The 14,227-nt window shown below is 45.0% G+C and overlaps 1 protein-coding gene across 1 annotated transcript; it reads left to right on the top strand.

Annotated features, from left to right (window-relative positions):
• Positions 1 to 6,641: 6,641 nt before the first annotated feature.
• LAX1 (lymphocyte transmembrane adaptor 1) lies at positions 6,642 to 13,293 on the top strand (the record flags this gene model as incomplete). The annotated part of the gene is made up of 5 exons (XM_080698728.1): positions 6,642 to 6,960; positions 8,332 to 8,400; positions 9,877 to 9,987; positions 10,685 to 10,764; positions 12,409 to 13,293. 5 exons carry the CDS (start codon positions 6,642 to 6,644, stop codon positions 13,291 to 13,293), a joined length of 1,464 nt encoding a protein of 487 aa, XP_080554854.1.
• Between the last annotated feature and the right edge of the window lie 934 nt (positions 13,294 to 14,227).

The raw sequence follows: 14,227 nt of genomic DNA, 5'->3' as shown, positions 1-14,227 counted from the left end.
AAGCACTCCTCTAAAATGAAATATTTCGTATATGTGTGTGATACTGAAGATGGAACACAGGGGGCATTCTACCTCTGAGCTATACTTTCAGCCCAATTGTATTATTTTATTTTGAAACAGGGCTTCATTAAGTAGCTGAGATTGGCCTGCAATCCCCCTCTGTCTCAGCCTTCCAAGTACTGGGATTACAGATGTGTACCACCACACCCGGCTATGAATTCTTTATATAATTGAAAAATAAAAGTTATAGCCAGATGTGGTGCACACCCATAATCCCAGCACTTGAGAGACTGAGACAGAAAGACAACAGGGTCAAGTATGGCCGCAGCACTGTACACTGTAGCGACACTCTCAGTGACCTCGTGAAACACTGTTTAAAAACAAAAAGAAAAGAAAAAAGGGCTGGGGTGTACCTTGGAGGCAGAGTGTCCTTGGATTTAATCCCTAGTGCCACAAAAAAATTTGAAATTAAGCTGGATGTAGTGATACCCACCTGTAATCCTAGTACTCGAGAGGCTGAGTCAGGAGGATCACGGGTTCACAGCCAGCCGCAGCAACCTTGTGAGGCCCTGAGCAACTCAGTGAGGCCCTGTTTTAAAATTAAAAAATAAGCCGGGCGTGGTGGCGCATGCTTGTAATCCCCGCGCTTGGGAGGCTGAGACAGGAGGATCGCACGGGTTCGAAGCCAGCCTCAGCTACTTAGTGAGGCTCTCAGCAACTTAGTGAGACCCTGTTTCCATGTAAAATATATAAAAGGTCTGGGAGTATAGCCCAGAGGTAGAAAGCCTCTGGGTTCCACCCCCAGTAGCAACAACAATAATAATAATAATAATAATAATAATAATAATAATAATAATAAAATAAAATAAAAAATAAAGCAGAGATAAACATGATGGCCCATACTTGTAATCCCAGTACTTGGGAGGCTGAGACAGGAAGATCACAGGCTGGTGGCCACTCCTAGCTACTTCGTGAGACCCTCTGCAACTTAGTGAGACCCTGTTTCAAAATAAGGAATAAAAAATAGAGCAAGGGATTTAACTCAAAAGTAGAATGCCCCCCCGGGTTCAATCCATCCCTAATACCACAAAAATAAATACATAAATAAATAAAAATAAAGTCTAGCTGGGAAATGTATCTCAGAGGTAGAATGCCTCTGGGTTCAATCCCCAGTACTATAAGAAACAAAAACAAGTAAATAGTAAAAATAAAAATTACATATATATTTATTGTATACATGTGGTTTTAAAATATGTATCCATTGTGGAATGGCTCAGTTGAGCTAAGTAACATATGCAAATACTTCACCTACCATTTGTGTGTGTGTGTGTGTGTGTGTGGTACTGGAGGTGGAACCCAGGGGCATTCTACCCCCAAACTATACCCACGGCCCCCCCTTTTTTCCCAAATAGGATCTCGCCAAATTTCTGAGAGTCTCACTATCACTACTTGCTGAGGCTGTCTTGAACTGGCAATCCTCCTGACTCAGCCTCCTGAGTACTAAGGTTATAGGCCTGTATCACCATGCCTGGCTCAGCCTCCTTTTAATTTTTTTTTTTCTTTTTAGTGTTACTGGGATTGAACCAAGGATGTCCTACCTCTAAGCTGTACCCCCAGCCCTTTTCAAAATGTTTTTGTTTTGAAACAGGGTCTATGAGGTTGATGAGAGTCTTACTAAGTTGCTGAGACAGTTCTGGAACCTCTGATCCTCCTGTCTTAGCCTCCCAAGTACTGGGGTTATAGGCGTGTGCCACCAAGCCCAACGGTAAGTCTATTTTTATTTACTCATTTTGGTACTAGGGATTGACCCCAAGGACATTCTTCTACCCTCCAAGTTACACCCCAGCCCTATTTTATTTTTTATTTTTATAGGGTCTCACATAAACTCAACTTGCTGATGCTGTCGTTGAGCCTGCAATTCTTCTGTCTCAGCCTCCCAAGTACTGGGATTACAAGCATGTGCCACCTCACCTGGCTTTATTTCTAATTTTTTATTTTTTTAATTTTTTAAATATTTATTTATTTATTTATTTTGGTGGTGGTACTGGGGATGGAACCCAAGGGCCCTCTACCTCTGGGCTACACTCCCAGACCTATTTTATATTTTATTTGGAGACAGGGTCTCTTAAGTCAGTTGAGGCTGGCTTCGAACCTGCGCGATCCTCCTGTCTCAGCCTCCCAAGCGCAGGGATTACAAGCGTGTGCCACCACGCCCGGCTATTTCTAATTTTTTAAAGAACTTCTATTTTGGTTCTACCACCCTCAAAACTTCCATAGTAGTTTTACTACCTTCAAAAACATTTTGGTATTCATTCATTTATTATTTCATTTATTCACTCATTAAACAAATATTCATCAGGCTCTTACTAACCAAGCACCATTTTAGGCACTAGGAGACCAGGATAAAAAAATCTATGACCTCCTAAAGCTTATAGCCGAGTGTCAGATGACAGATAAATAATTGTATATTCTAATAAATCAATCAGGCCAGACACAGTGGCTGAGTACTTGGGATGCTGAGACAAGAATATCTCGGGTTCAAGGCTGGCCTCGGCAACTTAGCAAGACCCTCAACAATTTAGCCAAGACCCTGTTTCAAAATTTGGAAACAAAATTTTTTTTTTTTTTTTTGTGGTACTGGGGTTCCTGGAAGCCCTTCTACCTCTGGGCTACACTCCCAGACTTATTTTATATATATTTTTTTTTTTTTATAAATTTATTTTTTTTATTTTATTGGTGCACTGTATTCATACATCATAGTGGGATACAAACTTTTGTAGACATACATGCACACATCGCCCAGTCAGCCCCCACCCGATCCCCACCCCATTCCCTCCCCATCCCTCCTTCCCATGCTTGGCTTAGTGGTTGACATCTAGTATTATAGCAATTTATCCAAAATTAAAAATGATAATCTCACATAACAGTTTCATTTGTCTGATGCCAAGCTTTTGATGATTTAAAGATAACATTTCAATATTTCTTTTTGCTTTCTTTCTTACCAGAGCATATTTTTTTCTGTTTTTTTGGTGAAACTATCATATATTTATATATTCATTTTTCAGAAAAAAATCTATCCTAATATGGAATATGAATTCTAGATACCCAAAACGATCTTGAAAAAGAACAAAGCTAGCAGATATATATTTTCTGATTTCAAACCATATAAAGCTACAATAATTGAAACAGTGTAGTACTGTTCTAAAGGCAGATATATAAACCATTGGAGTTAAATACAAGCCTAGAGCTAAATTCTTCCCTATATTGTCAAGTTATTTTTGACAAGGTTTCCACGAACATTTGGTGGTGGAAATAATAATCTTTTAACTAAATATTGTTGAAAAATAATAATTACATGGAAAAGAATAAAATTGGACCCTTACCTAATCCCATATACAAGTATTAACTCAAAATAGATAAAAGACCTAAATATAAATCTTAAGACTATAAACTTTTAGAAGAAAATCTGGGTCATAAAACCTCACAACATTGAAATTGGCAGTGATTTCTTGGATATGATTTCAATGGCACAGGAAACAGAAGAATATACAAACTCCCTAAAAAATAAAAAAAAATATTGTATATCCAAAGACAATGTAAACAGAGTTAAAAGTTACTAATAGAATTGGATAAAATATTTCCAAATGCTATATCTGAAGGTATATTAATATTCTAACTAGAAATCCTAAAAATTAACAACAATAAAGGCAAACAATACAATTTAGAGATAGGTAAAAGACTAACATAAATAATGAATCTCCACAGATAACCAATCTTAGTTGTCTGTTGGATGGAAACTCTTGTTTCTCTGGTTCTGGTGAGTGTTACCTATTTCTTCTTTGTAGTTAATCTCTTTGAGTATTTTCTCTAGCGCTGGTTTTGAAGACATAAATTCCTTCAGTTTCTGTTTTTCATGGAAGCTTCTTATTTCTCCATCTAATTTGATAGAAAGTTTTGCTGGATAGGAAATTTTTGGCTGGAAGTTGTTTTCTTTCAGAGTTTGGAATATGTTACTCCAAGCCCTTCTGGCTCTCATGACTTGGTTTGGGAAGTCTGGAGTGATTCTAATTGGTTTGCCTCTGAATGTCACTTGGCCCTTTGTTTTTGTTGCCTTTAAGATTCTCTGCTTGGCTTCCACATTGGTCATTTTGACAATTATGTGGCGTGGGGATCCTCTTCTCCGATCCTGTCTAAAGGGAGTTCTATAAGTTTCCTGGACCTGTGTATCAACCTCTTGCTTTACGTTTGGAAAATTTTCTGCTATTACTTCCTTGAAGAGATTGTTGATCCCTTTGGTATCACTTTCTTTTCCCTCCTCTATTCCAATTATTCTTAGGTTAGCTCTCTTAAGATGGGCCCATATTTCTTCAATGTCAGATTCCTGCTGTCGGATATTTTTTCCAAGATTAGAAACCATGCGTTCATTTTTGGATTGCTCATCTTCTAAGAGCGAGATTCTGTTCTCCATGTGGTCTAATTGGTTGTTTGTGCTTTGAATTGAGGCCTTTACTTCATTAATTGCATCCTTTATCTCTTTTTGGCTCTCTCTGAGTTCTTTTCGAAGCACCTCTATTATTTCTACAGTTATTTTCCTGATTTGATCTTCTAGAAATCTCTGATTTTCTGTTTTATCAGGTTCTGATGTTGTGGGGTTGTGGGCGGCATTCATTGCTCCAGTATTATTCCTCTTTCCCATGATTTCGGATGTTTGTGCCTTCTCTGGGTTCTTCCCTTGGGTCACTATACCTTCACTTAAGGTGTTCTGGATCTCGAGTCAGTAGTATCTCAGACCTCACTACTCCTTTACTGGGTTTTATCACAGAGTCTCTGACCCAGGGAGTCAATAGAGGCTGCTTTAAACTATGGGGGGTACCAGGTTGCACTTCTCCTATGGTGTGGTATCTCTGCCACCACCACTCCCTCACTGGGTACAGTGAGTACCTCAGTGAGGTACAGTACTGGGATTTCTCCTCTGTGGCCCACAATTTGACTCACTGTTCTTGAGTACGCAGATGTAGCTGTGCTGGATTCGGCGAATTCACTGCTGCTGCCGCCGCCGGTGGCAATATGGCGCCGCGGCCACGCCCTCGGCCATGAGGCTGGCGTATTTTTTCTTCTCTGGTTTTTATTTCCACTCTGAATCCCTGCAGCGTGTGCTGAGCTCAGCCACTGGGAGCTTTAAATCCTCTCTGCGCCGAAAGATCCCGCCTGGCTGTTCTGCAGCGGCTCACCTCGGCTTGCTGTAGCCGTCCGATGAGTTCGCCGCTGCCGCCGGCAGTATGGCACTGCTGCCGCGTCCTCGGGCGCGTGTGTCTCCTCTGTGGCCCTGAGCTCTGTTCTCAGTCAGCTTTCTCTCTGGAGCCTGGTGGTTTTTTTGTTTTTCTGGTGATGGTGTTTTCTGGCTATGAAAGGCGCTGGTTTTGTGGTAATGGAAATTGGTTGTTAGCAGGGCTCTTAAGCCCCGCTTTTCTCGGTCGCCATCTTCCCGGAAGTTCCTTATTTTATATTTTTGAAACAGGGTCTCTGGCTTCGAACCTGCACGATCCTCCTGTCTCCGCCTCCCAAGCGCGGGGATTACAAGCTTGCGCCACCACACCCGGCTCTTGGAAACAAGATCTTACTAGGTTGTAAGTCTCACTACTTGCTCAGGCTGTCCTCGAACTTGTGAACTGCAGATTTGCAGACAGCCTCAGCTACTTAGTGAGGTCCTCTGAAACTTAATGAGATCCTGTTTCTTTGTGTGTGTGTGTGTGGTACTGGGGATGGAACCCAGGGGCATTCTACCTCCAAGCTACACCTCTAGCCCTCTTTTTTATTCTTTATTTTGAAACAGAGTCTCACTGAGTTGCAAAGGGCCTCACTAAGAAGCTGAGGCTGGCCACGGACCACGATCCTCCTGTCTCAGCCTCCCAAATGCTGGGATTACAAGCTTGCACACCCATGCCTGGCTAGTGAGACCCTGTTTCAAAATAAAGAATAAAAATAGGGCTGGGGTGTGTAGCTCCAAGGTAGAATGCCCCTGGATTCAATTCCCCATACCACACCAAAATAAAAAATTGTTTTTAAGATCTGGGGATATAGCTCAAAAGTAAAATGCCCCTGGGATCAATTCCCAATACCAAAACTAATAATAATATCAATCGATCTGCTCTATTTTTCTTTCTGAAAAAAAAAATAGAGTAAGGAGACTGTGAATAATAGTGTGGCCAGGGAAGAGCTGTCTGAGGAGATAACACATCACGCCAGCTAGATGCATTGAAGGGCTGAGCCATGCACACAGCTGGGGGAGGAAAGCTCCCGGGAAGGGGAAGCGGATCTGAGACAGCTTCTGCCTTGAACAGGCAAGGAATCCTGAAGGTCACAGTCAGGGGAAGTGGTAGGAAATGGGGCCAGCAGCTTTGCAGAGGCCAGACCAGATGGAGCTGTAAAGTCCTTGCTGTTTATGGACTATAGGCTTCATTCCAAGGGTGATGGGAGCCCCAGAGGATTACAACAGAGGAGGGACCTGTCTGACTTAATCTTTGCAGCAATCAGGCTGCCTCTGTGTGATGAGGTGTGTGGGGCCACTAGTGAAAGCCAGGAGAGCCGGCAGGGAGGTTATAGCAAAGGTCAATGGGGGACCCAGGCCGGCTTAGACCAGCATGGCCGCAGCGGAGAAACAAGAGATGACTGAGGTTGGGGAAGAAGTCTGTGTCCAGGGTAAAGCAGACAGAATGTGCTGGAGGACTAGAAGTGAGGCATGTAAGAAAAAGAGCAGTCAAGGATGGCACCAAGGTCCCTACCCTGCCACCCGACCATGGAAAACACCAGCGGAGAGACAGGTCCATGGAGGGAGAACAGAGACAGCAGATGAGCGGCTGATTCCTGCTGTTACCTCTGCTGGTTGCTTCCCGTTCCAGCAGGCACAGCACAGCAGCCCGGATTCGCAGTCACATTTCAACAACAAGGCAAAGCAGAGCAGTAATGCCAGCCCTGGCAGGGATCGCAAGGTAGCACAGAGCTTTCATGGGTTAAATTCCACACAACAGTCCCTGTTGCTTGGAAACCAGCTCCACTGGTTGGGGGTGACTTGAGTTCAGCGAGCTGGACCCTGTCCCAGAGCCACTCCCAAATCCTGAGCTGGTTGATCCTCCCCTCCAAGCAGCCAGGGAGCTTAGGAGTGGAAGGAGGGGAAGCAGAAGGAGATGGACTTGACTTTGCAGGTTTGGAGCACAGGGTCGTAGAGTGCAAATCGCATGATCTTTGGTCCCCCACGGACCTAGACTCCCATTCCATCTCTGTGCCTTCTTATCTGCTTATCTTACACTTGTTACCTTTTCTTTCTGAGTCTGAATCTCAGGCTCCTTGACCACAAAGCAAAATAGGATTGCTATGAAGAGTAAATGAATTTCACATGCAAACCTCTGGCACTTGGTAGGCATTCAGGACGGATAGTTCCCAGCCCAGTGTGTGGCACGCGCTGTGATCCCAGTACTTGGGAGGCCAAGACAGGAGGATCACAGGTCTGAGACCCCGCTCAGCAGTAGCAAGCCTCTCAGCAACCCAGCAAGACCTTGTTTCAAAATAAAAATTAAAAAGACTGGCCGGGCGCGGTGGCGCACACTTGTAATCCCAGCATTTGGGAGGCTGAGACCGGAGGATCGCGGTTCGCGGACGGCCTCAGCTACTTAGTGAGGCCTTCCGTAACTTAGTGAGACCCTGTTTCAAAATAAAGAATAAAAAATAGGGCAGGAAATGTAGCTCGGAGGTCGAATGCCCCTGAGTTCCATCCCCAGATCCGATAAATAAATAAATAAATAAATAAATATAAATAAATAAATAAAATAAAAAAGACTGGGGGGGTGTATATTGGAGGTAAAATACCTCTGGATTCAATTTCTAGTACCAAAAAATGGGGGGATAGTTCCCTTCTCACATGTCCAAGTCCCCTCTCTCCATGTAGCTGATATTCAGAGATGACCCTCTCTTTTTTATTTATTTTGTGTAGTACTGGGGATTAAACCTCTGACCTACACCCCCAGCCCTATTTTATCTTTATTTTGAAACAGGGTCTTGCTAGGTGGATAAAATTCTCACTGCTTGCTGAGGCTATCCTTGAACCTATGATCCTCCTGTCTCAGCCTCCCAAGTACTGGGATTAACAGGTGTATGCCACTACACCCGGCTGAGATAACCCTCTCTTCCACTACTCTTGTTCCAAATCCTTGGGCTCTCACTCCTGAAGGAAATGTCCACCACGTCCCCAATGCCCAGCCGCCAGCTGGGGCATAGCACTTGGTTTTCCTCCTAGAGACCAAGACCAGGACAGAAGCATCTTGTCTGGGTTTGCAGTACTCCTCGTCATCTTCCTGATTGCCCTGGCTTCCTGCATCCTGTGGAAATGGAACAGTCGGAAGAAGCGTGAGTCCCTTGATTGCCCCACGTTAAGACGTAGTAGGACCAATCCTTGGGCTTGACATGGAAAGCCAGTTTGTTCTTCATCCGTGAACCACTGCACTGGGGGAGTCCTCTGGCCTGCACTAGGGCAGAAGTGCTGTGCCTGGTACCCAGTTTCCTTCTTTCTTTTTTTTTTTTTTTTTTTTTGGTGATGCTGGAGAGGGTCATCTCTGAATATCAGCTACATGGAGAGAGGGGACTTGGACATGTGAGAAGGGAACTATCCCCCCATTTTTTGGTACTAGAAATTGAATCCAGAGGTATTTTACCTCCAATATACACCCCCCAGTCTTTTTTATTTTTATTATTTATTTATTTATTTATTTTTTTTTTTTTGGTGATGCTGGAGATGGAACCCCAGAGTGTACCTCTGGGCTACACTCCCAAACCTATTTTATATTTTATTTAGAAACAGGGTCTCACTAAGTTGCAGAGAGCCTCACCTAGTAGCTGAGGCTGGCTTCGAACCTGCGATCCTTCTATCTCAGCCTCCCAAGTACTGGGATTATAAGCATGAGCCACCACGCCTGGCTCAGTTGCCTTCTCTTGCTTCCATCCACAGAGACCCCTATTCCTCTAACTCATATGGACCTTTTTTTTCTAGCTCAAACCCCAAAATTTACTTATTTATTCGTTGGTGGTACCCAGGGTTTTTCTACCTCTAAGCTATACCCCAAGCCCTATATTACTTTTCATTTTGAAACAGGGTCTCACGAGGTTGCTGAAATTTTCTGATGCTGACTACAAACCTATGATCCTCCTGTTTGAGCTTCCTAAATACTGGAAATACAAGTGTGTGCCACCACGCTCAGCTTATTTTACTATTTATTTATTTATTTACTTATTTACTTATTTACTTATTTTAGTGTGTGTGTGTGTGTGGTGCTAGGGACTGAACCCATGGGCACTCTATCTCTGAGTTATATCCCCAGCCCTATATTTTTGTTTTTTACAGTACTGGGGATGGAACCCAGGGACATTGTACCTCCGAACTAAATCCCCGGCCCTATTTTTTATTTTTTATTTTTTTTAATTTTTGAAACAAGGTCTCACTCAGTTGTGAAGGGTCTCGCTAAGTAGCTGAGGCTGTCTGTGAACCACTTTCCTCCAGTCTCTCCCTCCCTAATGCTGGGATTACGCATGTGCGCCACCAGGCCCGACTCCCAGCCCTATTTTATTTTTTATATTTTTATTTTGAAACAAAGTCTTCCTAACTTGCTGACAGCCTCACCAAATTGCTGAGGCTGGCGTCAAACCCAACGTCCTCTTGTCTCAGCCTCCCAAATGTGCACCACCACGCCTCTCTTATTTTTGAAATTTTATTTCTTATGCTACCTGGTGACAGGAGGGGACACTTCCAGAGACCATCTCGTCCCCCAGAGTCCCCACATTCTGTACTGCTGACCCTGCCGTGACCTCCATCACCTCGTTGTCTTGCAGGGCGTGTTCCTTACCTGCGTGTCGCTGGTGTGCCCTCGCTGACTCTGCCTCGACCCAGACAACGAGCCAAAAACATTTACGGCCTCTTACCTCGGCGCCAAGAAGAACTAGGTAGGTTTCCTAATTGATGCAGTCCTGACCTCCCAAATTTCTGCCCCCAGAATGTGCCTCTGTCCACCAGGGACTAACTTTTTCCAAATTTCCAGACCCTTCTGCCCTGACAAGAGCACTGTGGAGAATGGTAGGCCGTGAGCTCTGCCTCCAGCCAGGCCTCGGGCTCTGACAAGGGAGCTGGGGGGGATCTGGGCTTGGAGTGTTGTTTTTCTTAGATGTTAGAGCAGCAGAGGAAAGCCGGCCTGTCCAGGCATGGAGAAGATGTGCATAAATCAACCATTGTACCCAGCAGCAAGGGATGGGGGCGTCCCCTGCAAGGAAGGGCCAAGTTTCAGAGCACAGAAGCCCAGGGGATCTGATGCTACCATCACAGAATGCCAGGTGCCACCAGACACGGTCACCCACACTTGTAATACCAGTACTTAGGAGGCTGAGACAGGAGGTTCACAAGTTCATGGCCAGCCCCTGCGACTTAGTAAGGCTCCTTTTCAAAATAAGAAATAAAGTAGGGCTGGGGTATAGCCTTGCGATAGAATGTCCCTGGGTTCAATGCCCTGTATCACATGCACACGCAAAAAGAAGGAGGAGGAGATGGGGAAGAAGAGATGCCAGGTACCATGCAAACCCTCAGCCACCGTGCAGGCTGAAGCACTCCAAGAATGGCTAACATCGAGATCATTTTCTGTCATTACAGGCAGACATCAGCCTAGGAGTATCCATGTTTTCAGTGCTGAGAGCCTTCTCTCCAGAAATTCGGAGAGCCCTGAGCATGTGGTAAGAGTCAAGGGCTGGGGATGTAGTTCAGTGGTAGAGCACCAGCCCAGCATATGTGAGGCCCCGGGTTTGATCTCCAGCACTGGAAAAAAAAAATTACAAAGACAAGCCCCTTGAGAGAATAACAGATCTTTGACAAAATAACTGAAGAGAATGAGTTTTAGGTCTTAAATCTGGTTTCACCACAAACAGCAAGTCCTTTGGTGCTCGCCTTACAGTCTTATTAATACATTGGGAAGTCTAACCTCAGGACCTCCCTCCTGCCTAAAAAGAGAAATTAAGGAAGACCAAAGCAAGTGTTTGGGGTTTGAAGAAAAGCACAAGTAGCCGGGTGTGGTGGCACACCCTTGTAATCCCAGCATTTGGGAGGCTGAGACGGGAGGATCGCAGTTTGCTGACAGCCTAAGTTACTTAGTGAGGCCCTTCACAACTCAGTGAGACCTTGTTTCAAAATAAAGAATAAAAAATAGGGCTGGGGATGTAGCTCGAAGGTAGAATACCCCTGGATTCCATCCCCAGTACCACAAAAAGAAAGAAAAAAAGAAAGAGAAGGAAGAAAGGAAGGAAGGAGGGAGGAAGGAAGGAAGGGAAGAAAAAAGACAAGTATTTGAGTATATGATGTTAGAACTGAAATTATTTTAGCTGCTGCTCATGGAGGTGCATGCCTTATAATCTCAGTACTTGGGAGGCTGAGACAGGAGGATTGCAGGTTTGAAGCCAGTCTCAGCAACTTGGCAAGACCCTCATCAACTTAGCAAGACCCTATTTCAAAATAAAAACAACTGAGAAAAAAAAGGGCGGGGCTTTCTCATCAACCTAGTGTAATCCTGTTTCAAAGCAAAAAAAACCGCTGGGCGTGGTGGCCCATGCTTGTAATCCCAGTACTTGGGAAGCTAAAACAGGAGGATCAGAGGTTTGAGATCAGGCTCAGCTACTTAGCAGGTTTACTTTGAAGACCCTGTTTCAAAGTAAAAAATAAGAAGGGCTGGGCTGTAGCTCGGAGGTAGAACATCCTTGGGTTCGATCCCCAGTACCAGGAGAAAAATTAAAAAAAGATACTAAGCCGGGAGTTGTGGCGCAGGCTTGTAATCCCCGAGCTTGGGAGGCAGAGACAGGAGGATCACGCAGGTTCGAAGCCAGCCGTGCACGCTGGTTTAGGAGACCCTGTTTCCTGGCTTAGGAGACCCTGTTTCCAAATAAAAATGTAAAAGTAGGTCTGGGAGTGTAGCCCGGAGGTAGAAGGGCCTCCAGGAACCCCAGTACCACCAAAAATAAAATAAAATAAAAAAAGATACTAAGCTTTCCTTGGCCGCTCCGCCCTGTGGCCCATTGTCCTCACTGCACTCTGGCAGGCAGGCACTCTACTTTACAGCACTTCCTCCCCTTCCCCAGTGGCCAAAACCCAGTTGCAATTTGTCATCACATTTACGTGATTGCTTGTCTTTGACTCAGCCCACTTCACACACAGCCTGCCTGGCAGCTTGGAGCTTGCAGCCCAGATTCCGAGCTTTTCTCCAAGGTGGGGGCGGGGTGGGGGCTGAAGAAGGAGCTCTGCTGGCCGTGCCCTGCAGGGAAGAGGACAGGCTTTGTAGGCTTTGTCCCCATTTCTGCTTCCATCCTGCCTCTTCCCCGTCTTCTTTGCAGCTCTTGCAAGCTGACAGTGGCCTCCAGATGCACAAAGCCCATGCCCCGGCCATGGGGTACGCAGTGGGTGTCTATGACAACGCCACAGTGCCCCGGATGTGTGGGAACCTCGCATACTACATCAATGTCAGAGCTTCCAGGGCTGACTCGAACAGCTCTTCAGAGGAGTCAAAGGATTATGTCAATGTTCCCCGAGCAGAAGAGATTGCTGAGACTCTGCCTTCCACCCCCAGCCTGTCTCAAAGCCTCTTTGTCCTTCAAAGTGCCCTGGAGCTGGAGTTTACTGAGGTAAGACACGAGGGCTGTGGAGATGCCACTGACTGTACCTGTTTTTGGTCTCCGGGAACTGAGGGCAGCGATCCACTCAGCGACGGGGAAGATTCTTCTCATACGTCAAATGACTATGTCAACATGGCAGGTTTGGATCTCGGGGACATCCAGGAGGAGCAGCCCTGGGAGGCTTTTCAGTGCCTCGGGGATTATGAGAATGTCCCTCCAGCAGATCCTGAGGAGAGCCAGCAGCAGGCTGGGGAAGAAGTGACATCTTCAAGCACAAGCCATGGGGAAGGAAAGACAGATGGTCCAGGGACCCACATTCAACCCGCCACAAGGGATGCCCGGCCTTCAGGGTACCATGTGACCTTTCAGCCATCCACACAGAGTGGGGACAGTCAGATGGAACATGGGGGAGACATCTCAAATGAGGACTCGGATGACTATGAGAATGTGGCTCTTGACCAGTTAGGAGGGAGGGACCGGCAGCTGTGGTCTGATACCCCGCTCCTTCCCGATGAAAGAACACCCAGTTGCCCAGCCACAGAGCCACCTGAAGTAGCCTATCCTGCTGGCTCTCTGGCCATTGGAGAGCCTTGTGAAGCTCCCTGACCACCCTGGCATCTCAGCGGATTCACTTAGGCTAAGAGCGTGAGAGGAATAGGGAAGGCTGCACGAGGCCGAGGTTTGGGAGATCCAGAAAGGAATTCTTCCGATCAGGATGCTGTTCTCTCTCATAGTAACCTAAGTAGGTTTGCTGGAACTGCCTTACTGGACTATTGGAAAATAAAAATAAACAAACAAACAAAGTAGATAGTACTTGGTACACAGTGGAAGTATGAAGTGATCTAAAACAATTACTTTCACTCATACCAGCAGGCTGCAAAGCGAATGTATGGATTATTTTGTAATCCAGGCAGAGAGCGAAGGGAAGGAAAGAGTTGAGATGGGGCAGGCAATTTCCATTTTAAAGAAGGTGGAGAACCAAATGCCCGCGAGGATGAGAACAGGGACTCTCAGTTGTGAGACTGCAAATGTGACTGTTAACGTGACTGCCAGGCAGAACAGCTACCATGAAAAATTCAGTTTCTTATGAGCATACATCTACTTTGTGACCCAGCCATTGCACTGTGAGGAATTACCCAAGTTAACTGAAAACATATTTGCACAAAAAACCCACACATGGCTGTTTATAGCAGTTTCGTTCATAACTGCCAAAAAAATAGAAGTAGCCCAGATGTGTTTCAATGGAAAAATAAACTGTGGATATCCATTCTAGGAGTTTATTCATACTCAACAGTAAAATGGAGTAAACTATCTGTTCATACCATGACGTGGACAAAAAAAAAATTTTTTTTAACGGTACTGGAGATTTAACCCAGGGGCATTCTACCTCCAAGCTACACCCCAGCTCTATTTTTATTTTTTTATTTTTTTTTATTTTTATTTATTTATTTATTTATTTTTTTTTTTTTTTTTTGCGGTACCGGGCATGGAACCCAGGGACATTGTACCTTTGAGGTACACCCCCAGCCCTATTTTTTAG

Source organism: Muscardinus avellanarius, assembly GCF_963383645.1.
Source record: "Muscardinus avellanarius genome assembly, chromosome: 7".
Classification (NCBI taxonomy): domain Eukaryota; kingdom Metazoa; phylum Chordata; class Mammalia; order Rodentia; family Gliridae; genus Muscardinus; species Muscardinus avellanarius.
Note: the sequence above shows the minus strand (reverse complement) of the source record. Positions and strands in the feature narration are given on the sequence as shown.